At 36.3% G+C, this 23,336-nt stretch overlaps 1 protein-coding gene across 3 annotated transcripts in view; it reads left to right on the plus strand.

Moving 5' to 3' along the window:
• Positions 1 to 711: 711 nt before the first annotated feature.
• The window catches only part of LOC127806080 (uncharacterized), a 61,719-nt gene continuing 39,094 nt past the window's right edge, over positions 712 to 23,336 (plus strand). Inside the window, exons 1-5 of one of the 3 annotated variants that reach the window (XM_052343078.1) lie at positions 712 to 915; positions 9,923 to 9,984; positions 10,172 to 10,264; positions 12,668 to 12,839; positions 17,555 to 17,670. In XM_052343078.1, coding sequence (XP_052199038.1) covers positions 801 to 915; positions 9,923 to 9,984; positions 10,172 to 10,264; positions 12,668 to 12,839; positions 17,555 to 17,670 — 558 coding nt within the window. In that variant the 5' untranslated portion in view covers positions 712 to 800. Of the gene's footprint in view, positions 916 to 9,922; positions 10,288 to 10,580; positions 10,731 to 12,667; positions 12,840 to 17,554; positions 17,671 to 23,336 lie in introns of those variants that run through there. The other 2 variants (XM_052343076.1, XM_052343077.1) reach the window with 2 other exon arrangements.

The following is a 23,336-nucleotide window of genomic DNA, read 5'->3' on the forward strand; positions in this document are numbered from 1 at the left end:
GTGGATTGCTACAAATTTGCTTTTTGTCCCTCTCGTTCACTTGCTGCAAATATACATATATATTTTCTCTCTCGCTTGCTCGCTCTTCCTCTCATTTGCTTTCTGTCTATCTCTCGTTGCAAAATTGCTTCCAAAGAAGTTGAAGAAGATGAAGACGAGAGCAGCACAGTAGTTGCTGCTTCAATTGTTTGGAAAATCGAAGCTCATCCCTCTCAAGGAATTTGATTTTCATGATTTGAAGAAAAAGGCCATCACGTGACAAGAAATGGAAAAATGAATTTATTGAAAAAACTTGGCTGTCAAACACTGCACAAATGAAAATTTGAGTGAAAAAAATGACTATCAAACGGGGCTTAGAGTTTAATTCATTATACCATTTAACTGTTTTATTTTATAATAATTAAACACACGCGACTGCACACATTACCTGAATTAATTTGAAGGGTGTCTAATTGTTGTAAAATGGACAATGGAAAGACATAAAAAGTCAAAGTTGAGTTAAGAGTGCTACGTTACAAAAATTAACATAGTTGAGGGGGTATTTTTATGTTTTACACTAATTTTATTTGCTAACGAGACGGACCCACGGCGCCCTAACCGGGGGATCCAAAATTGTGGGCCGGGAGCCCGGTTCGCCACGAACCCGGGCCGGGCGGGCAACGAATAATTGTCACGCAAAAACCCTAAACCATATATATGTTTCCAGTTGAAGCATTCAGTTCAGAGAGTGTGTTTGTCAATTCCTTCGCCGGAGATTGCTCTTTCAAAGAGCGGGAAAAGGAACAGCGAGGGAGAGAGAGATGGTGGACGAAGACCAGCAATGGCTCATCAACTGCTTGATTGCTACTCTCGACACCAATCCCCAAGTTCGTTCCTTCGCCGAAGCCTCTCTCCACCAAGCCTCCCTTCAACCAGGTTCCTTCATCCCATTCAATCAATTCCATCTCTCTCTCTCTCTCTGTATGTGTATATGCATGTATGTATGTACGTAAACACAGACAGTAGGGGTGGTGTGCACATGGCGAGTGTGGGAATTTTGTATGGAAGCATATCATGGTAAGTATCTGACATTGTCTTCAGAATACGTCATGCATTCATCTCAAATAATCCGAGCGTGTATAATGAGGATAATCATAGATATCAAAGTTTTATTATAAGGGAAAAAGAAAAGCGAAAATTGAAAATTTCACCATAAGTAATGGACATACAGGCTTCTGTAACAGCTTCGGAAGAGGAAAGCTAATGGCGACATTTTATCAAACAGTTAATAATAGGCAGTCAACTGTGTAATTCAGAACACATGGCAGATTTGATAATCTCGAGACCAATTGGGAATTGTTTGAATGCGGGAACTGTAGAAACCCTAACTACCATGTGCAAAACGACATTCCATAAAAACTATATTATAAATTGTTTATTTGATATAAAGAGAAACCTATAAATAATTCCAGCATAAGAAAAAGGTATAAAAGCTCAAAGCACGGCAGAAAGATCAACCAAAGAAGTGCTTATGGACCAATTGAAGATAAAGATTAAATTTATTTTCTTATTCCAAGTCTCTCTGAAATTTCTGTTTCATCAGAGTTAAACAAACTATTTGTATAGGTTTGCATTTGTGGCTGGTTTGGTTATTGCATACAGGTTTTGTGAACCCATGACTTGAGACCCTTCCAACAAAATATTATTTCAGCACTACGAAGTTGCTTATTCTTGTTGTGGGATTTGGAACATGGATGAGACCTGTAATCCTCAGTATGACGAAACCACTGCATCACATTTTATTCCATAGGAACACAATCTTATTGAAGAAAATTGACTTCTTAGATTTTATTCAACCAAGATTCCTGATTGGTAGCAAATAGCTAGAATATTTGAGATGATACATATATATACATATCAGCAGCTTAATATACCTGGGTTTCATTTGCAATCTTTGGCCTGTCAATGGATGACAAAGAGGGAGAGTAGGGAGGAAGAGACGAATGCTCATTTTTTATCAAACCCAAGCAGTTATAAAAAATGTAAAATTATTTTTTGCCTTTAAATTTTGTAGATGCATAATTCAATTAAGATGACATATCAAAAATTTTGAAGAGAATTTTTAAAAGCAAAAGTTTGATGGGGATTAAAAAACGAGGCTACAGAAAACTTGGCTCCTCCTTTCTTTACAGTAGCATAGATTCTCCTCTAGTGTTGCAGCACTTCTTTTTGATATACCATTAATATAGAATTTGAAATAAAATGAGAAAAAAAGATTGCATACAAAATCAATCTTATTCAACACGTCTAATTGTGTGTGCGTGCTTGCATGTGTTTTTTTTTTTTTTTTGGGTTGGGGTGCTAATTTCAATAAATCCACATATTCATCTCCTATCATTCATATTTTACTTTTACACTCATCATTCTTTCATTTTTATATATTATTTTTTTTATTGAATTGCATATATGCATACCAAATTACTCAAGGTGGTGATTATACCAAAACGACAAAAATGAAATGTGGAATATAGATCATCCCAAGTTAACAAACCATTTTGGAAAAGAACATCTGAATGTGTTTGACATTTTATGAAATGGCACATTAACAATTAACAATAGAAACATATTATGATACAGAGAAGGGGTAAAAAAGAAAAGGGGTGAATCTACATTAAAAATTCTTCACTTCCACCTAAATGCAAGACTAAATCATAAGGACTCATCTCTCTCACTCTCCTAATCAGTCTACCTCTCTTATTTGCCAATTGGTTGTACAAATTTCAACAACCAGCACAACCAATTAGCATTATTCTGAGACAGTGTTTAACATGAAACCACATGAAAATCTTAGCAAAAGATGAACATGGAGAATGCCACCCACAGTTATATTGGTACAGATAGAGGCAGGGACAGAGATTGAGGCAGAAAGAACAAATTAAACAAATGGCTGACTAAAGTTGTCCATGTTTATAAAGGATCTCAGAAAGTTCCACTTTCAGTTCTGAAATTGTGAACTCACCCAAGTTTCATATGGTCTGATCTACTGAGTGGAAGACCAAATCATGGAATCTGTTACTGTTTTGCCTAAAGTAAAAGCTGGATTTATTGAAGAAACCAGGAAAGAATTAAAGATGATGTGGCAGCAGTTAGTTAATAGGACTTAAGTGTATCTAATTGCTTTAGTAAGGGTAGTTTTGACTTTTGTAAAGTTTGTTATCTCCCTTAGATATTTCCGCCTCCCTTAGTCTATATATAGAAGGGTGTGGAGGCCGGTTTATTAATCAATCATTTTTCATATCTTTTTTTCCTTGGGTTCGAGTACAGTGAGAGGCGTGAGAGAGAGCTGTGTGTTTCAAGTTCTTGTTAGCTTCGGTTGAGTATTGTATCCGAGAGTAAAGGAAGAGGGAAGAAGGGGAATTCCTGTACTGGTTTCAGACTTGTTTCTAGTGGATTGTTTGCTTCTTGGATTGCTGGATGTAGTGCCATGTAAATGGCATGAACTAGGGTAATTTGTGTGTGCTGCAATCTGGTTTGATTTCTCCTTTTTACATTCTGTTTTACATTTCTACTTTCAGTATTCAATGTTGGTTTGAATTCGGTGAGATTCTTGAGTGATTCTTTAGAGATCATAGTCTCGGTTTTAACAATTTGGTATCAGAGCTTTAGTTGTTTTTAAATCAAGAAACATCAAGAAACCTTTAGAATCTTTAGAAACCTATAGTAGAGTTGTCTTCCATGGCTTCCGCAACCCCAACCGCCCGGTATGATATTGAAAAATTTGATGACACAAATGATTTTGGACTTTGGAGGATTAAGATGAAAGCCTTGATGGGAAATTTAGGGTTAAAGGAAGCTTTAGTACCCCAAAAGCCTTTTCCAGAAACTGCTACTGCCGAACAAAGATTAGAAGCTAATAATCGTAGGCAAGAAATTAGTGAAAGAGCTTTCAACACTCTAATCTTGAGTTTAGGAGATAAAGTCCTAAGAGAAGTGTCTAAAATGGAAACTGCCGAGGATTTGTGGGTCAAGTTAGAAAGTCTATATATGACTAAATCCCTTTCAATTAGGCTGTATCTGAAAGCAAAATTCTTTACTTTCAAAATGCAAGAAGGGCAAAAACTTCAAAATCATATTGATGAATTTAACAAATTGTGTCTTGATTTGGAAAACTTAAGTATATCATATGAAGAAGAAGATAAAGCCCTAATTCTGTTGCATTCATTGCCTAAGTCATATGAGCATTTTGTAGACATTTTAAAACATGGAAGAGATACCATATCTTTAGAAGATGTTATAGGTGCCCTTAATTCTAAAGATTTACAGCAGAAAGTAGAATCCAAGAAAATAGTTGCTGATGCCCTGTCATCTAGGTATAGATCTGAAAAGAAAGACTCTTAAGGCTAAAGGAAAATCTAGATCAAAGTCCAGAAATGGCAAGAAAACATTTAGATGTTTTCATTGTCATGAGGAAGGACATATAAAGAAAAATTGTCCTAAAAGGAAGCAAGAATTTTCTGATAAAGGTAAATCTGAGTTTTCAAACCCAACTTGTGAGTTAGGCTATGACAGTTCGGATGTCCTTGTAGTTTCAAAACATTCGGATGAAGTGGTATGGGTTTTAGATTCCGGATGCTCCTTCCATATGTCACCTCACATAGAATGGTTTCTGAATTATAAAGACATGAGTGGGGGGAAGGTTCTTCTCGGTAATGATCAAGAGTGTGGAATAAAGGGGATTGGGGATATTAAGCTAAAAATGTTTGATGGATCAACCAGAATTTTGACAGCTGTTAGGTATGTCCCAGAACTTAAAAGAAATCTGATTTCCCTAGGAGAATTAGCTAAGAATGGCTACAGTTACAGTGGCTGTGGGGATATTCTTAAAGTAGCCAAAGAATCTCTTATATGTATGAAGGCAGTCCTTAAAAATGGGATATTTGTTATGATAGCTTCCACAGTATGTGGAGATGCAGCCATAGGGGAAGAAAAGACCTATGAACTATCAAAACTGTGGCATCTTAGGATGGCTCATATAAGTTTCCAAGGGCTTAAAGAACTAGCTAATCAAGGGATTTTAGGTTCTGAAAAATTGACAGATTTAGATACATGTGAAACCTGCATCTATGGAAAATCTGTAAAAACTAAATCCCCTAAGAAAGCATTGCATATCACTAAAGGCCCTTTAGAATATGTCCATTCAGATTTATGGGGCCCTAGTCAAACTCCAACTCATGGTGGAGCTAGGTATTTTCTTTCAATTATAGATGATTTTTCAAGAATGGTTTGGGTTTCTGTTTTAAAAACAAAAGATAACACTTTTGATGCTTTTAAAACTTGGAAAATCATGATTGAAAATCAAAAGGGTGGGAAATTAAAAGTCATTAGAACTGATAATGGCTTAGAATTTTGTAATAAGGAATTCACCCAATTGTGTAATGAAAATGGCATTTTAAGACATCTCACTGCCCCTGGAAATCCTAAGCAAAATGGCTTGGTTGAGCGCATGAATAGGACCCTCCTTGAGAGGGTAAGATGTATGCTATTTCATGCTATTTCATGCTAGGCTTTCAAAAGCATTTTGGGGAGAGGCTGTTGTTTCAGCAGCCTATTTAATAAACAGATCACCTTCTTCAGCCTTAGATTTTAAAACTCCTTATGAAATGTGGTATAATCATAAGCCAAACCTGGATCACCTTAGGGTTTTTGGGTGTATAGCTTATGCACATATAAAACAAGGAAAACTAGAGCCTAGGGCTAAGAAGTGTGTGTTTATTGGATATCCTTCAGGTGTTAAGGGGTATAAGTTGTGGAATTTAGAAAAAGATATGCCTAGAACCATGATAAGTAGAGATGTAACTTTTAAAGAACATTCATTTATTGATCTAAGAAGTGAAAATGAGGATAGGGAAGGAAAAGATAAAGCTGTAAATTTTGAACAGCAACAACAGGATGATATTGCTACTCAAAATGCCCCCTTAGAACCTTTCCAGGATCAGCAAAGTGCTGGTGAAGAATCCTCCAGCCAACACAATCTTGATAGATCTATAGAAGTTAGGGATTCATCAAGCTATGATGAAGAACAGCACACGGACAGTGCTGGTTCATCTAGTACAATAGGAGAGCCTATTGGAGATAGATACAATGTAGGCAGGGATAGACAAAGGAGAATAAGTAGGCCACCATTAGAGGAAGAAATTCTAATGGATCAGCCTAGAGGGTTTAAAGTTAGGGAAAAAGAAGACAAGATCTGCTTGTTGAAGAAGTCCTTATATGGACTAAAGCAGTCCCCTAGGCAGTGGTACAAGAAATTCAATTCTTTATGATAAGCCAAGGGTTTACAAGAAGTTCCTTTGATTGTTGTGTCTACCTTAAACATATTTCCACTAAAATAGCTATTTATCTCTTGCTTTATGTTGATGACATGCTCATAGCAAGCCAATCAACAGCTGAAATCCAAAGTTTAAAACTTAAACTCAAATCTGTTTTTGAGATGAAAGAACTTGGTGAAGCTAAGAGGATTTTAGGAATGGAAATATGTAGAGATAGGAAGAACAAAACTCTTCAGCTATCCCAGAAAAACTACCTACAGAAAATTATGAGAAAATTTCATATGTTAGATGCAAAGGTAGTAAATATACCATTTGCTCAACATTTTAAACTTTCTCATGATCAGTCCCCAACCAATGAAAAGGATTTATCAGAAATGAAGAGAATTCCCTACTCTAATGCTGTTGGCAGCATTATGTATGCAATGGTGTGTTCTAGGCCTGATTTAGCTCAGGCCATGAGTGTAATAAGTAGATTTATGGCCAATCCAGGGAAAGAACACTGGACAACAGTTAAATGGGTGTTTAGATATCTAAAAGGATCAATCGATAAAGTTCTGATTTATGGTGGAGCTGATGTTTTTAAAAATCCAGACATTATAGGATATTCTGATGCTGATTATGCTTCAGATTTAGATAGGAGAAGATCTACAACCGGCTATGTATTTAAATTGTGGAAGTCTACAATTAGTTGGAAGTCTAATCTTCAATCAGTTGTAGCTCTATCAACAACCGAATCAGAGTATATAGCTGTAACAGAGGCTATTAAAGAGTCTTTGTGGCTGAAAGGCTTGATTAGTGAACTCCTAGGATATAATGTGAGGATTATTTTAAAGTGTGATAGTCAAAGTGCCATCCATTTGGCCAAAAATCAGAGTCATTATGAAAGAACAAAACATATTGATATTAGATATCATTTTATAAGAGAAGTCCTTGAGAAGAAGGAGGTAGAGCTTATAAAAGTTGCTGGAAGTGAAAATGCTGCAGATATTTTCACTAAGGCAGTCCCATTGTCCAAATTACTTCATTGCTTAATGTTGTTACAGTTTGATGTGTTTTGATTGATGTGTTTTCAGGATATTTAAGAAGTAAGCAGGGCTAGAAGGCTGAAATTCCAGGATTACTTAAAGCAAAATGGTGGAGAATTGTTACTGTTTTGCCTAAAGTAAAAGCTGGATTTATTGAAGAAACCAGGAAAGAATTAAAGATGATGTGGCGGCAGTTAGTTAATAGGACTTAAGTGTATCTAATTGCTTTAGTAAGGGTAGTTTTGACTTTTGTAAAGTTTGTTATCTCCCTTAGATATTTCCGCCTCCCTTAGTCTATATATAGAAGGGTGTGGAGGCCGGTTTATCAATCAATCATTTTTCATATCTTTTATTCCTTGGGTTCGGGTACAGTGAGAGGCGTGAGAGAGAGCTGTGTGTTTCAAGTTCTTGTTAGCTTCGGTTGAGTATTGTATCCGAGAATAAAGGAAGAGGGAAGAAGGGGAATTCTTGTACTGGTTTCAGACTTGTTTCTAGTGGATTGTTTGCTTCTTGGATTGCTGGATGTAGTGCCATGTAAATGGCATGAACTAGGGTAATTTGTGTGTGCTGCAATCTGGTTTGATTTCTCCTTTTTACATTCTGTTTTACATTTCTACTTTCAGTATTCAATGTTGGTTTGAATTCGGTGAGATTCTTGAGTGATTCTTGAGAGATCATAGTCTCGGTTTTAACAGAATCTCTGGTCTTCTTCACCAAATTGCTTCAAAAAGTGTATCACTTCCTGCTTTTTATTTTTTTATTATTTTTATTTGTGGTTTTCATTTGTGTGGGCAGACTTCATTCAATGTGGAAGAGAGGAGGCAGTTATAAGGTGGAAATTACAAAAAAGGAGACCTATCGCTTATGATTTGAATGTTATGTGATTGCCTTCAGAAGATACTTGTTGATGTTTGGATTGCTAGGTCATTTTTGGAAAATTGAAAGTCTATCAGGGCTTCAAAATCCACTCTGAACTCTGCTCCTGCTTTTAATTGATAGCATAGATGTACCCAAATTAAAGTCGTTGTGGCTTTTATTTCCTTTTAATGTTTGACATGTATATATATTAGCAATTGGCCTTACCATTGGTTGTTCACTTTCTTATTCTGCCTGCATAGATTGGGAAGAAAACTTTGGCCTCTGTGAATAGAAAATGATGTTTGATCTGTGATGAGTTCCTCATCTTCATGTGGAATTTATGGAGACAGTGTTTTGCTTGTTGCACGTTGCTTGATTCTCCTAATTTTTTGCTTGTGGATTGGAGTTCTTCAGCCAGGAACAGAGTTTAGCATTTATGTCTTAAGCTGATGCCTGTATAAGGAATTCAATTTAGATGGACCTAGAGGATTTTTGGTATGTCCCTAGCATTTATGTATTAGCCTTTCGATCTAGGACCTTCATGGAGGCAAAAATTGGCCTGTGAAAGTATGTAGTACTAGTTGTTCTTAGATGTGGTTTCGTTCCGATTTGAGCTGGTTTTGTGTAGAAATGGAGATAGTCTCCTGGGTATTGCGCATTGCTTAATTTTCCTGATTCTTGCTTCTGGAGTGAGTTTGTATAAAAAATTTAGATTTAGATGGACATAGATGTCATGTGACAAGGGGTATTCTTGTAATAAAAGAGGGGCATTCTTGTAATAAAAGAGGATGGGTAGTTACGGGTAGAATGTTGTAGAAGAAAAGGCAATTAGGCAACATGTAATTCAAATGTTGGCGCCAACACACGGAGGATGGGTATATCCGTGGCCATAGCTAATAGGCTTGAATACAATTGAATTCACATTTCTCTCTCATTCTCTTATTCTCCCTCTTTCTCTCAAATTTCTCTCTGCCTTTCTATTCTCCCTTCTCTCACAGTTCATCAATTCCCATGCAATTCCTCACTGCATTGTGAGAGAATTCCCTTGTCAGAATTGAGTTCTGACAATAGAGGACTGGAGTTGGCCATAACCTTTCTGTATCAGCTTTACCTTCTAGAACCTTCACAAATGTAAAATTGAATGCAACATTGCAAGCATCAGAATCTTATATTGTTAAAAGTAAAGGTTAATGACATACATATAGCGATTACATATAGAAGTTTACTAATGACTGTATGTTGGGGAGCACGGATTCTTTCTAAGTGGCTCATAGTTGCAAAAAAACCACTGCCTCATCATTTGAGGACATTTCTGTACAAAAATTCTACAAGGATATTGTTTTCCTAAAGTAAAAAGAATGGCTGTGCTGATACTTATCCACTAATGGCTTTGCAAGTGAGTTTTTATCTAGCAATGAAGAGTTATTACCAGATAGGAGTGCAAACTACTTAGCATCAGAGTCAGACTTGCCTAACTCAACAGTCTTTCTTTTTTATCTTTTTTTCCTGTCTTTGTCATCAGGAATAGGATCAGGACATGGTCAACAATCATGTTTAAGTTGATGTTTTAAGGAGTTTCAAGTAGTCATTATTTTAAGGGTTGCATGTATTTCACCACTTTTTTGATATATGTATATTTTAAAAAAAATTGTTCTCCTTGTGCCTTAAAGGACTAATATGGTGCTACACAAAGTACGAAAACTGATTGGTGTTTATGTGATTTGTTTGAAGGTTTTGGACGTGCATTAGCAATGGTTGCTGCAAATAGGGAGCTTTCATTGGGATTGAGGCAGATATCCTTTCTCAAACTTCACATAACTTATAGTTGTTCCTTTTTCTTTTCTTTTTTTTTTCTCTTTTCATTGAAGGAAAATATTATTTCATCTGTGACTTTGTTCTTTTATAAAGAAATATACACTGTTTCTTATTTGATTAATCAGATCGTGATTGTTTAATTTGTGAGATTTAACTTGCTTTTACCTAGCTGCTGTTCTTCTAAAACAGTTTATTAAGAAACACTGGCAGGAGGATGAGGATTCTTTTGAACATCCTGTTGTTTCAAATCAAGAAAAGGTCCTCTTTTACTGCACATCATGGTTTGTTTATGTTAATTGGTTTCTAGTTATGAGATATGCCTTTTGAATGGAGTGTTTGATATGTTTGTTTTTTATTTGAATGCTATCCCTCAAATTTTATCTTAGTTGGTTTTCAGTTATGAGATAAACTTTTGAATGGTTCATTTATTGTTATTATTATCCCTTCCTCAAATTTTGTTTTGTAAGTAAACTGTTTTCCCTTCAATTAACACATTTTACTTTCTCGATTTCTTTGGCTTGGTTTCTTTTTGGTTTTAAGATAAAATTTTTACTGTATACCTTTGCTTTGACAGATTAATGGACATTTGACAGCCAAAGATGCTAATTTGTAACTTCCATTCGTGTGCAAAATGAGTAGCCATTCAAGGGCTAGAAATCCTCTTAAATGTCATCGGAAGAGGTTCCCTTGAGTTATACAAGCATTTAGATATTGCTGGACTTTGGTGCGACTAATGCTGTGTTCACTTTTCTGTTGCGTACCATTTCATATTATAATTTACATTATATAATATTATATTAATAATATTTTATTATGATGTCATATTATATTATATTACTGACCCATAGCTCTAAGCCAACTATAAAACTAATAAGAGTATAACTCCAATTGTTGATTATTAATATCCCAATAAAAAATATAATAATAATATATTATAATATTAAATATTAATATAAAATATTAGATGAAATATAATATAATATAATATGACATTATTATAATATACTAAATTGTAATATACTAAATATTTTTGTAAAATATTATTAATAAAAATATAATATTAATAATATCATGAAATTAGAAGGGTTCAGCTCATCCCCAACTCACTTCAATCTCATCAAAATCAAGAGGTTGAGCTGGAAAAATTGGTATTGCATTTAACACCTAAACTACTATGTTTGGCTTCAAACTCAAACACAAACAGGTCCATAGTATGTTCTGGACTAAAGGATAACTTCAACATTGGGTCTAGTTACAACTGTGACAAAGATAGTTACTTTTTTTTGTTCTTGTTGAATGGTGTTAAAAATCATTGTTATTATGGAATTAGTGTTTTTTTTCAATTTTTACATTACCATTAATATAGATTGAATGACATCTTAAAATTGGATTAGAGTTACTTTTTCAATATTTTTATTTTTTTAGTTATTATGTTCATAAATATCACCATCAAAAATATTTATTGCTATATCCCTATTGTATTTGTATCTTCTATTTTCTCTCTATCTGTCTATGCACCTGTTTGTTTCCGTAGGCCTGGAAAATGAAATGTCGTCTTGCGAGATAGTTGTAAGTAGAATTTTAAAGATGCTGCAAGGAAGTTTGATTGTTATTCTTACAAACCTAAATTTTTGTTGTTGAGAAAGAATTGAGATCAGACCTTAAATTACATAACCAAAATTCTAGATGTTTTTATGCACTGTGATTCCATTTATAATGATGATTAGAAGTGTGGTAAGATTGTTGATCTGAATGTTTATCAATATGTCTGAGTTGAAGGCCAATAAGTTGCCTAACAAATAAAGAAAACAAAACAAATAATGAAAATAACATGTCATCAGAAAAAAAAAACAAAGAAAAAAACTGCAGACCCATGCTACCCAGTGCGTGAACAGTGAAGAAACAAAAAAAATGCTATAATTCAGGAATGAAAGTAAAAATGAAAGAATAGTTGCTGGAGGTTGTTTCCTTTGTCTGTCCACACTACCAGTGAAAAGCAGGTTGCCAGAGGTAAGCAGGCAAGACATATGTGCTGGTGTGTGACAAAGTATGGCAGACCTCTGGTGACCATCTTCTGGTTTGCCTCTTTCCGACCTATGCGATTATGTTTTCATACTGTAAACAAAGCAGATTCTCCATTGACAAATCAATCTAAAACCTTTTGAATATAAAAAAAATTAAAAAAATTACCAAGGTGTGAAAGGTGCGTGCCTTGCTCCTCAGTGCCTATATGGGTGCATTGCCTCAGCTGTGCAGAGCCCTTAGCTTCACCTAGCACCTAGGCATGGCTTCGCAACTGTGATAACAATGGTTGACTGCAGCTTGTTTTGGATACAGTATTTTCCAGGGTTATTGCTGCAAGGGTTTTACTTACCTTGATTTACAACATAAACTTGCAGTGTGACATTCCCGTATATACTCAGTTGCCAGCAAATACTTTGTTAATGAACTGTGATGTGGTTAACACATCTAAGAAAGGTCTAATGTTTGTGCTATGTGGTGTAAGTGTGTGATAGATACTCCCCCTTTTAATTTATTGCCTATAGCTCTGTTCTTGTTTATCCTTGTTTCTTTGAATAGAACCTGCCCACCCAGCAGTCTGCATTCCCTTTCTCTGCCTTTTTCAAAATCCTTTTCTAATTATTAAATTCATGTTATCAGGAATCTATACGGGGACTTCTTTTATTGTCATTAGATGATTCTCACAGGAAAATCTGCACAGCAGTTGGTATGGCTGTGGCATCAATTGCACATTATGATTGGCCCGAGGAATGGCCTGAATTAATGCCACTTCTCCTAAAGTTGATAAATGATCAAAGTAATATGAATGGGGGTAAGTCTTTGATGCATTTTTTTTTTATTTCACTTGGCTTGAATTTCTTTTATGCACGAATCCTACATAATATTTGGTAATCTTAACTTTTGTCTAATCATTCCACATGTATTGTTCAAGTCTTTCTGCTTTGACTGCTTTCTCTTAGTTTTAATTTGTTTATTGTGATCCAAATTGATATGATTGCCTAGGTTATTTCTTTACCTAGTGTTCCTTTTGAGATTCCATGAGATCATGTTCTTTTGTTTGCTTTGAGTGTGCAAAGGAAGGTTTGTACTTGTTGCCTGATCTTTTTATAGTATCAAAAAATGGTTATGCATCTAATCTATGCTGAAGCTATGCTCAAGTTATTGGTTAATGTATAGAAGACGCTTGTATTCTAGAAGACACTTGTATTCTTTAAGCATGGACATGCCCCAAGGGAATACGCTTAGCTCAAATTATTGGCCTATATATCTAAGAAGATTATATTCTTTAAAGTATGTGCATGCCCCAAGTGTATGCAACTTTAATTTCCTTGTATTTTAAACAATTTTCAGATTCCTCACATGCTGTTCGTGGATTCTGATGTGACCATTAGAGAAGACGCAGTTCCTTTGATAGAAATGTATTTTATTTTATAATGTGACAAGTTGTATCTTTCTATTGCTGATTCTGCGAAGCTTAAATTCCCTTTGTTGGGGTGTTTTGAGTTCTCATGTAACAACCTGTGAGTTGATATGGGCAAAAAATGAGAGAAATAAGTGAAAGAAGGCTCGGGAATCAACCAAGTAATTGACTGGAAGGGTCAGCCGCTGGCTGTAGGTTAAAACTCAGATAAGTGCAGAGATAGTTCTTGTCACGGCAGTGCGGTAACAATTAGCAACTCTCCTGATTCAACGTGAATCGAAGGAGTGTGCTGGAACAGAAAAGAGGAATGGAGAAGGAAATGTAGAAGAAGAGCAAGGGAGGAAGAGAAGTAGGAGGGAGAGTAATGGAGTCTTTGATTGAATTTTTAGATACCTTTTACAGAAGAAGGAGCAAGCTTATATAGCTTGTTCCGTGGGTGCTGCCACTGTAGATCACACCCTCACTAACTAACTAATTTGTCCTATTCTAGCACCTGGACACCTGATAGAATCTGCCATAACAAACTATCCAGCTGGAAAAGAAATACAAGCAAGAGAATAAAATACTAAGGCAATACAAAATAGGTAATATCCGAATCTAATACAAAACTTAGCCGCAAAAATCAGTTGTCTCCCCTATCTCGTCACAGTTCTCTTATGTAACACCCTGTGACTTTGAGCTTGATTTTAGGGGACCAAATGAAGAGATAATTAGCTTCATTTTGAATACGTATAGGCTTAATGAGAGGATTCACATAGTATTAAAATTGTTAAGGCTTTAAACAAAACTTAAAAAACATCAAAGTTGTGCGTTGAACTCCTTGGTGAGGTCCTATGGTGTTACAAGTGGTATAAGAGTTAACCCAGGACCACTACCGCATGGATGCAAGCTAGGAAAGTGTTTTGGATCTGACTTTGGGGCAGATTGATAGATATGGAATTTTTAGCAAGAATGCCAAAGTATTGAAGGAGGGGAGTTTGTTATAATCCAATCCCACGTCGGTAGTCTACTAGGGATATCTTGTGTATATTATTTGGTCTCATGAGCATATGAGTTGTCTTTAACTAGCACCTTTGAGTGAGGATCTGCTGTGTTACAAGTGGTATCAGTGCTAACCCAGGACCACTATTGCTTGGGTGTGGACTACCAAAAGTGTTATGAATTTGACTTAGGTCAAATTGATTGATATGGATTTCTAGCCTGGCAAGGATGCTAGGTATTAAAGGAGCAAATTTGTCACGACCTAATCTCACATCGGTAGTCTACTAGGAAGGTCTTAGGTATATTACTTGGTCTCACAAATCTTAAAATCACCTTCAGCTAGCACTTTTGGGTGAGGACATAGTGGTGTTACAATAGCTTTGAAAAGATTAAATATGGGAGTGGTGTTGTTTGCTTGAGTTGTATTACTTGGTGATATTGTAGAATTAGGTCTGTAGAGTATTGTCACAACCTTGGGTTGGGCTAGGGTTTAAAAAGGAAATTGAGAAGAATTTGAGAGAGAGAGAGAGCAGAAACAGAGAGAATAGAGAGAAAACAGGGGAGATCGGGAGAGAGAAATGTAAGGAGAGAAGTCTGAGTTCAATATATCATTTCATCATAAAATTCTTTTCATACTATAACCTATTTATAGGCTGTCTAATTGAAAGCAGATTCTAGAAACAACACCCATGTGCTCTCAACAAAAATTAAAAATATCTCCTAACAAACAATTGTAGCTCAATTACATTATTGCCCCTCTATTGCCTTTGGGAATGTGACAATTCCCCTCTCCTTAAGAGAGTTTTTGTCCCAAAGAACTTACAGCAGTTGGCCACTGTTATTCATCCAATCTCAGCTTTCCCTATCTGTGTTATTCTTCTTTCTTTTTTTCTCCTAGGCTTTTTTCTCTTTTCTTTTTCGTTCCTGTTCTCTTGCTCTTCCTCTACTAGGACCAACACCAGAAACTGGTCTGCTCCAGCTGAAATGAAAACAAAACTATCATATTACTTGGGACCAAACATATTCATAACAGCAGTGAGATATTTTCTTGCTGGAATTGTCATCATCATCTTGACGCTTGATTTAACCAAAGTCATGGACTCCTCAGCCCCTCCGAAGCCAAGAAAGAGCAAGGGATCAGTATGCCTAGAACCTTCGTCCTTAGGACCAGGCCTCTCAAGGTTCCATTCCTGAATATTAGCCTGTTCTTCAAATTTTGAACTAGGCACTTGGGGTACTGCAATGAATTTTGCTTCCTCTGTCAATTCATTGAATAATTCTTCATTTTTCTCCTATAACCTCCCAATAGGCACATCTTGATTTATTAGCTTCTCTTCTGGCTTATTGCCAATTGTAACTGAATTCATTTCAACAAATTTCTTCCATAGTGGAGCCTCAATATTGTCTTTGGTAGCTGCCATTCCTTCTTTGTAATCCTGAATTGTCCGCTCCAATTCAGGTCTTTCCTCAATTGTAGTAGAAAAATTCCAAACAGACAAATTGCCTTCTAAAACTTTTCTTTTCAAGGAATCAGAATGTTCCTTGGAAAAATATTCAGCTGGAATGCTAACTTGGAACTTCTGTGAAAACAGAATTAGTAAGTCATCTAGCTTGTGTTTGAGGTTAACGAGTTGATTGCGTCCTTCTTGGATTTCTTTTCTTGTTGTAGTTCATTCTTCCTTGAGTCCTTTTCTGATTATGGTCTATTCTTCTTGATAGTAACTTGCCTCCACTTGAATTTGTCTTAAGCCTGAAGGTAGCTTGCAGATTGCCTAACTCATAGCCGAGGTCCGATCGAAAATTAATCACCAAGAAGGGTCGGGAAGTAACAACTGAGTACCATTGGAAACTAATAGTTGAGGAGCATAAAAAATAATTGCCGAAATTTGTTGGGATATGCCTCATGATTGACCACCAAAGTTCACTGGAATTAGCTGGCTTGCCGTCGACGTGATGGCTCGGATTTGCGTTGGATGGGGATCGCCTGGCTCTGAATAGTTTTGATTGGATTTGCTGTCGTCTCGAAAGTTCAATTGGCTCTCATTGCAACTCTTTGTGAATCGCCTATTCTCGGTTATCGCTTCAAGTTGAACCTGATTCAGGAGTAGGAGAAGTCGCACAGTTACAACGACTTTGATCGGCCTTCAAGAATTGCTAGGATTTATCGTCTTAGAATCTGCCCAACTTTGATTTTCGCCTAAATTCTTAACGCAAGATTTGCTAAAATCTTAGCCAAGAATCAACCGACTCTGATACCAAATGTCACAAGCTAAGGTTGGGTGTCATGACCCTAGGAGCAACAAAGGGGTAATATGGTTATAAGCTAATAATAGTTGTTAGGTGATATTTTACAAGTTGTTAGGAGCACATGGGTGCTGTTAGGAATCAGTTAACAGCTAGCTAAGGCCTATATAAAAGCTACTTGTAAGAGGTTGGAGATATGTGTAATGAAATGAAAATTCTATCTTCCTAATTCTCTCTATCCCTCTCTTGTTTCTTCTCTAATTCTCCCGCCCTTTTCTGCTGATTTCTCCCCTCCAATTCTAACATTCTGATTTCTTCCCCCAATTCCAATCACAATCGTAGGTAACCCTAGGAATGTGACATTGGGCTAGGGTTTAGAAAGGAAATTGAGAAGAATTCGAGAGAGAGAGAGAGAGCAGAATTGGAGGGAGAGATTGAGCATAAACAGAGAGAATAGAGGGAAAACATGGGAGATTGGGAGAGAGAAATGTAAGGAGAGAAGTCTGAATTCAATATATCATTTCATCATATCATTCTCCACATACTATAGCCTATTTATAGGCTGTCTAACTTAAAGCAGATTCTAGAAACAACACCCATGTGCTCTCAACAGAAATTAAAAATATCTCTTAACAAACAATTGTAGCTCAATTACATTATTGCTCCTCTATTGCCCTCAGGAATGCGACCAGTGTTTCATCTCTATCTAATTTCATCATAAGAGGAAACAAAATGCATGCTGGCTAATTTTCATTTTCCCTTAATACTTTGTGTATAGTTGCAATGAATTTGTTGAATGTTTGTGCAAGTCTTTGTTCCTTGTTAGTTTGTTTTGACACACTTGTTACATAATTGTAAATCTTTGTTCTCAAATTGTGCAGTGCATGGGGCTTTAAGATGCTTAGCTCTTCTCTCAGGGGACTTGGATGATATGGCTGTGCCAAAACTAGTGCCTATTTTGTTCCCGTGCTTGTATAAAATTGTGTCATCCCCACAGGTTATTTTTTCTTTAATATTGCATTCATTGTTTACTCTTAAAATATTTTTTTGATGTCATATCTTGTTTTAGGCCTTTTCTTCCATTCTTCTCCTGATTCGCCTGCTTATTTTTTTCCGATTGTTGTTAAGATTATGAGTGGTCTTAACATCTAGTAAGTATTTCTTAAGACATGGAGGGTGGAAGGTGTTGAAACTCCTTTTTTTATCTTTGCTTGTTTGATGTTCTGTTTAATTGTTTTTTCTCATACTTTATTGTCCTTTTTTTTGGTTGGGTTGGAGGGTTGAAATCATGGAGTAATCGATGCCATGTCACTTTAAGAGAATCATCATAGTTATAAATTACCATTTTGCTGATATGTCTATTGGGATATCTAATTTCTTTTTTTTGGTCCTTACCTTTTCTCATCCCTCTATGGTGCTTTAGTGTAGACACAACTTCCACTGTTGACTGGATAAGCCTTACTGTCAGAAAACTTTTATCTTCATGTTCATGAGATAAATTAGTTAGAGTGGTGCTTATTGAAGATCAGATGTGTTAGGCATGATTAAAGATGGTTTTTACATTCTAGAAGAAGACCAATTAATGTTCTTAGATGGAATGGAAGAAGTTTGCAGCAAAAGAGATAAAAGAAAGAAGACCAAAGAAAACTTGATGAGATCCCTTGATCATGACATGGGTATAATGACCATACTTTCTGTGTGGCCATGGACACATATGATTGCTTGCTAGAATTCATATAATTGACTCAACCTAGTGGGATTAAGGCTTTGTTGTTGTGATTCATGAAATAAATTGAGGTGGCTGTTAGAAGTCTTTATTTTAATCTGTTCCATGGTCTTGCCTTTTGTTTTGTTTGTTTTAAATCCTCCCTACAGTTTCTCTTGAGTGTGAAGGCTTTCAACAGTCAGAGTATAATGTTTTAGTTGGTTAGGAGCAGGAGATCGTACCATCTGTAGATAGCGGGCAGGCTGGGCTTCGGCCTTATGGTCCATAATGAGGTTGTCAGGACCCTAGGGTGTATGGTAGCTTATAGTAGGGTTGAGTGTAGCAGATTGTTCCTCAGGAGAAGTAGTTAATTCTGTCAAGTTATTAGCAGTAGTTATTTTACTACTTGTATTTTCTGTTTTGTCTTTATAATATAATTCTAGCATAGGAGAAGTGGCTATATAAAGCTACTAGAGCTGTTGTAGATGGATTATTCAGAAATATCAATTGAATCTTCTGATTTCCTCTCTCCAAACTCTCTCTCCCTCTTGGATTTGTCTGTTTCTCTCTCTCAGCTTCTCTTCCTCCCTCCCGATTCTCTTTCTCCTTCTCTTTCTCTAATTCTGCTCTAATTCTTCCTAAAATCAGCCCTAATTCTCTCATTCTACAAAGAATTCACTTCTCAGAATCTGAGGATCCTGACAGAAGCCTCTTTCGGAGATACTTCGCAAAAGCATTTTTTTTTCCTTATCAGGTGAGTAAGTATGTGTGAAGTTGTAAGAAAAATGAACAAGATAAGAGTGTAGCCCTTGTAGGAGCTAATCAATTCCCCTGGAAAACCAAATTGTGGTAATACTGTGGTCCTCTTATTATAATTTAGAAATTGATTATTGGAGATGAATTAAATATTTATATATGGGAGGTGCATGACTGCAAGCTTATCCTTCTAAAGATATTTTGCTCACTTATTTAAGCTTTCTATGTTTTGCAAGCTTTTCTTTGTGTTGCTTAATTCCTTGATATAGGATCTTGGAGCTTTAACTTGTTTAGGAATTTAGAGGTACTGGGTTTCTTGTCCTGATATGAAAGGTAATAGCCTCTTCACTGTTTCAGTGACTGTTATTTTAGAGCCATCTTTACTGCTTCATAGAGTTAGTTCTCATAAGCCCCTTTATTAGGCTAATTTAATTCGGAAGCCCCATTCTTATGTGAAGAGAGGTCCTTGCTTGCTGAGTAGATCAGAGTATAGCAATTAGATAATATGCTCAGAGTGTAAGACCTGATGTTTAAAGCTTTGAGTTGATGTGTCTGTTTCCAACTTCCGTCTAACAATTGTGTGTCATTTATGCATCTATCCCAATGTTCCATAGTTCTTGTCATTAGTTTATTTGATTGTGGCTGTCAAGAAGACTGAAAAAACCAATCTTATTAATCTCAATGAAATGCCAAGACATATATACACATACGCCTATCCTGAATAGGCAAGATCCTAAGGCTAATTATGAAGGATTCTTAATTAATAGTTGCCTAATCTAGCTTAGGAAATATTTACAGGAAGGAAACAAATCATACAGCTATTAATATAATCAAATCAGTCTAGAATACAAAGAATATATGATACAAACACTATTAGGAAACCAATTATAATTCGAAAATCTCCATATTAGGAAAGCATAGAGCCTTCGGCCTTCTAACACTCTCCCTCAAGGTGGAGCGTGTATATCATGCATGCCCATCTTGCTCAAGAACTTGTGATACACATTACCCGGGAGACCCTTAGTTAAGATATCTGCCAATTATTCTCCTGTAGGAACAAAGGGTGTGCAGATCAAGTCACTCTCTAGTTTTTCTTTAATAAAATGTCTATCAACCTCAATATGCTTAGTCCTATCATGTTGGACTGGGCTGTGAGCAATGTTGATGGCTGATTTATTGTCACAATAAAGCCTCATTGGAGATGACCAACTCACCTTTAAGTCTTCCAACAGAATTTTCAGCAACAATTACTCACAAATACCTAGAGCCATGGTTCTAAATTCAACTTCAGCACTTGACCTAGCCACCACATTCTGTTTTTTTACTTCTCCAAGTGACAAGATTTCCACCAAGAAAAGTGCAATAACCCGAAGTAGACCTCTTGTCAACAATAGAGCCATCATAATTTGCATCTATATATCTTCCAAAGTCAATTCGCCTCCCTTTTTAAACAAAATGCCCTTACCAGGAGTTCCTTTAAGATAGTGAAGAATTCTATGCACTGCTTTTAGATGACTCTTATTAGGATAAAGCATGAATTGGCTGGCCACACTTATCGCATAAGTAATGGCGAGTCGAGAGTGAGATAAATAAATAAGTCTTCCTACCAACCTTTGATAGGATTCCTTATCTATTGTACCTTCTTCCGAATCAGCACCAAGTCTATGATTTGGCTCAATAGGTGTATCAACAGCTCTACCACCAAGCATACCAACATCTGTCAAAAGATCCAGCACATATTTATGTTGAGAAATAAATATTCCTTCCTTAGATCGAGCAACTTTGATACCCAGGAAATATTTTAATTTCCCCAACTCTTTTATCTCAAGTTCTTTAATCAAACACACCTTCAAGAGCTCTATTCCTTCTTTATCATCCCCGGTAACAATAATATCATCAACATAGACTAGCAAGGCAGTAATTTTCTATTTTTTTGAATAATGTATAAAGAGAGTGTGATCTGCTTGGCTCTGCTTGTACCATAAACCAACCATAACCCGTGCAAATTGCCCAAACTAGGCTCTTGGTGACTGTTTCAGTCCATAGAGAGCCTTTTTTAAATAGCATACTACATTTTCTCCTTGAATTTGAACTCCAAAACTGGGAGGCACTTCCATATAAATCTCCTCTTCTAAGTCCTCATGCAGAAAAACATTTTTTACATTAAATTGTAGAAGAGGCCAGTCAAAGTTAGCTGCTAATGATAGTAAAACTCTCATTGTGTTCATCTTTACTACTGGGGTAAAAAGTTTCAAGATAATCCAACCCATATGTTTGAGTATACCCCTTAGCTATTAGCCGATCTTTATACCTTTCTAGGGACCCATTAGACTTATATTTCACTGTAAAAACCCATCTACACCCTACCGGCTTCTTCCCTTTTGGTAACTTAGTCAATTCCCAAGTCTGGTTTTTTTCAAGAGCAGCCATCTCAACCTTCATGGCATCCTTCCAATTTTTATTGCTTTAATGCTTCAGATAAGGTTTTTGGAATGGGGATAGAGTGTAGGTTTGTCAAAAAGGCTTTATGAGCTGGAGATAAGTGGGAGTAAGTCAAGAGTAGGTGCAAGGGATGCCTAGTACAGGTTCGAGTTCCCTTCCTTAGGGCAATTGGAATGTCAAGATCATCAAAATTAGGTTCAGATTCTTGATGGGTAGAGAAATTTGGTTCTGATGTGATAGAATCAGGGCAACACATGGGTTGGGGTTTTGAATCAGGGCTTGGATGAGAATCTGGACTTGGTGCAGGTAATTCAGCATTCTTAGGTTTAGGATGTGAGACTTTTCTCCTTGAATGGACCTTTAGTGGAATAGTATAAACTTGTTCCCCATGCATCATATTTAGAGAATCTTGTGGGATATTCTTGGGATGACAAAAAGAAGAGAGAGGAGATGAATAAGGTAGAGTAGGAAAGAACAATTCCCTATCACTATCCTCCAAGAATGCAATCTCCCCCCGAGAATAGGACTTGTTAAAATAGGAACTTTCCTCTACAAAAGTCACATTGGCTGAGACAAAGAACCATTTTGATGGAGGATGGAAACACTTGTACCCCTTTTGAGTGGAAGAATACCTAACAAAAACACATTTCAAAGCTCTCGGATCCAATTGACCTCTATTAGGTAAATGGTTATGAACAAAAACCAGACATCCAAACACTTTAGGATAAAGACTATGAGAGGGACTGAAGTCAGGAAAAAACTTAGAAAGCAACTAAATGGGGTTGTGTGAGTCAAGACTTTTAGATGGCAGCTGATTAATGAGATAGGTTGCTGTTAAGGCAGCTTCTGTCCAATATTTTTTAGGAACATTATTATGAAACAACAAGGCTCCTGTAACAATAAGCAAATGACCATTTTTTCTCTCAGCTACTCCATTTTGCTGAGAAGTGTAGACACAAGATGACTCATGGATTATCCCCTTTAATTTGAAAAAATTGGACACTGTTTGATTGAAGAAGTCTCTGGCATTATCTGTCCGGACTCTTTTAATCTCAACCCCAAACTGATTTTTAATCATAGTGTGAAAGTTTTGAAAGACAGTGATACTTCTGATTTAGCTTTCAGTAGATATAACCACACTACTCGTGTGCAATCATCTATAAAAAGCACAAACCATCGTGCACCTGAGAGATTAGAAATGGGAGAAGGACCCCATATATCACTATGAATGAGAGCAAAAGGAGAAGAACTTCTATTATTATTGAAGGGAAAATAAGCCCTCTTATGTTTAGCAAATTGACAAACGTCACACTGAAATTCTCTAATATCTAATCCCTCAAACAAAGAGGGAAACATAAATTGAAGAACACTAAATGATGGATGGCCGAGGCAAAAATGATGAAGCCAAAGCACATCCTTATTGGATTTCACTAAGAATGATGCAGGAGAAACCCTTTTAGTAATCTGTTCACTAGGACTTTCAAGATGATAAGCCCCTCCTTCACTTTAGCATGCCCAATCACCTTTCTCAAGTCCTTTTCCTGAAACTCACAGAAGGTAGGGTAGAAGATAACACGACAATTAGCATCATGGGTCAATTTTTTAATGGAAACAAGGTTGGTGAATAATTTAGGCACATGGAGAACGTCTTTCAGGGTTAGGTTTTCATTTATCAAGACATCTCCTTGTCCAACCACTGTTGTTAAAGACCCATCTGCTAGAATGATTTTCTTTGTACTAGGACAGGGTTTATAAGACAA

This window comes from Diospyros lotus, chromosome 7, assembly GCF_014633365.1.
Source record: "Diospyros lotus cultivar Yz01 chromosome 7, ASM1463336v1, whole genome shotgun sequence".
NCBI classification, from domain to species: domain Eukaryota; kingdom Viridiplantae; phylum Streptophyta; class Magnoliopsida; order Ericales; family Ebenaceae; genus Diospyros; species Diospyros lotus.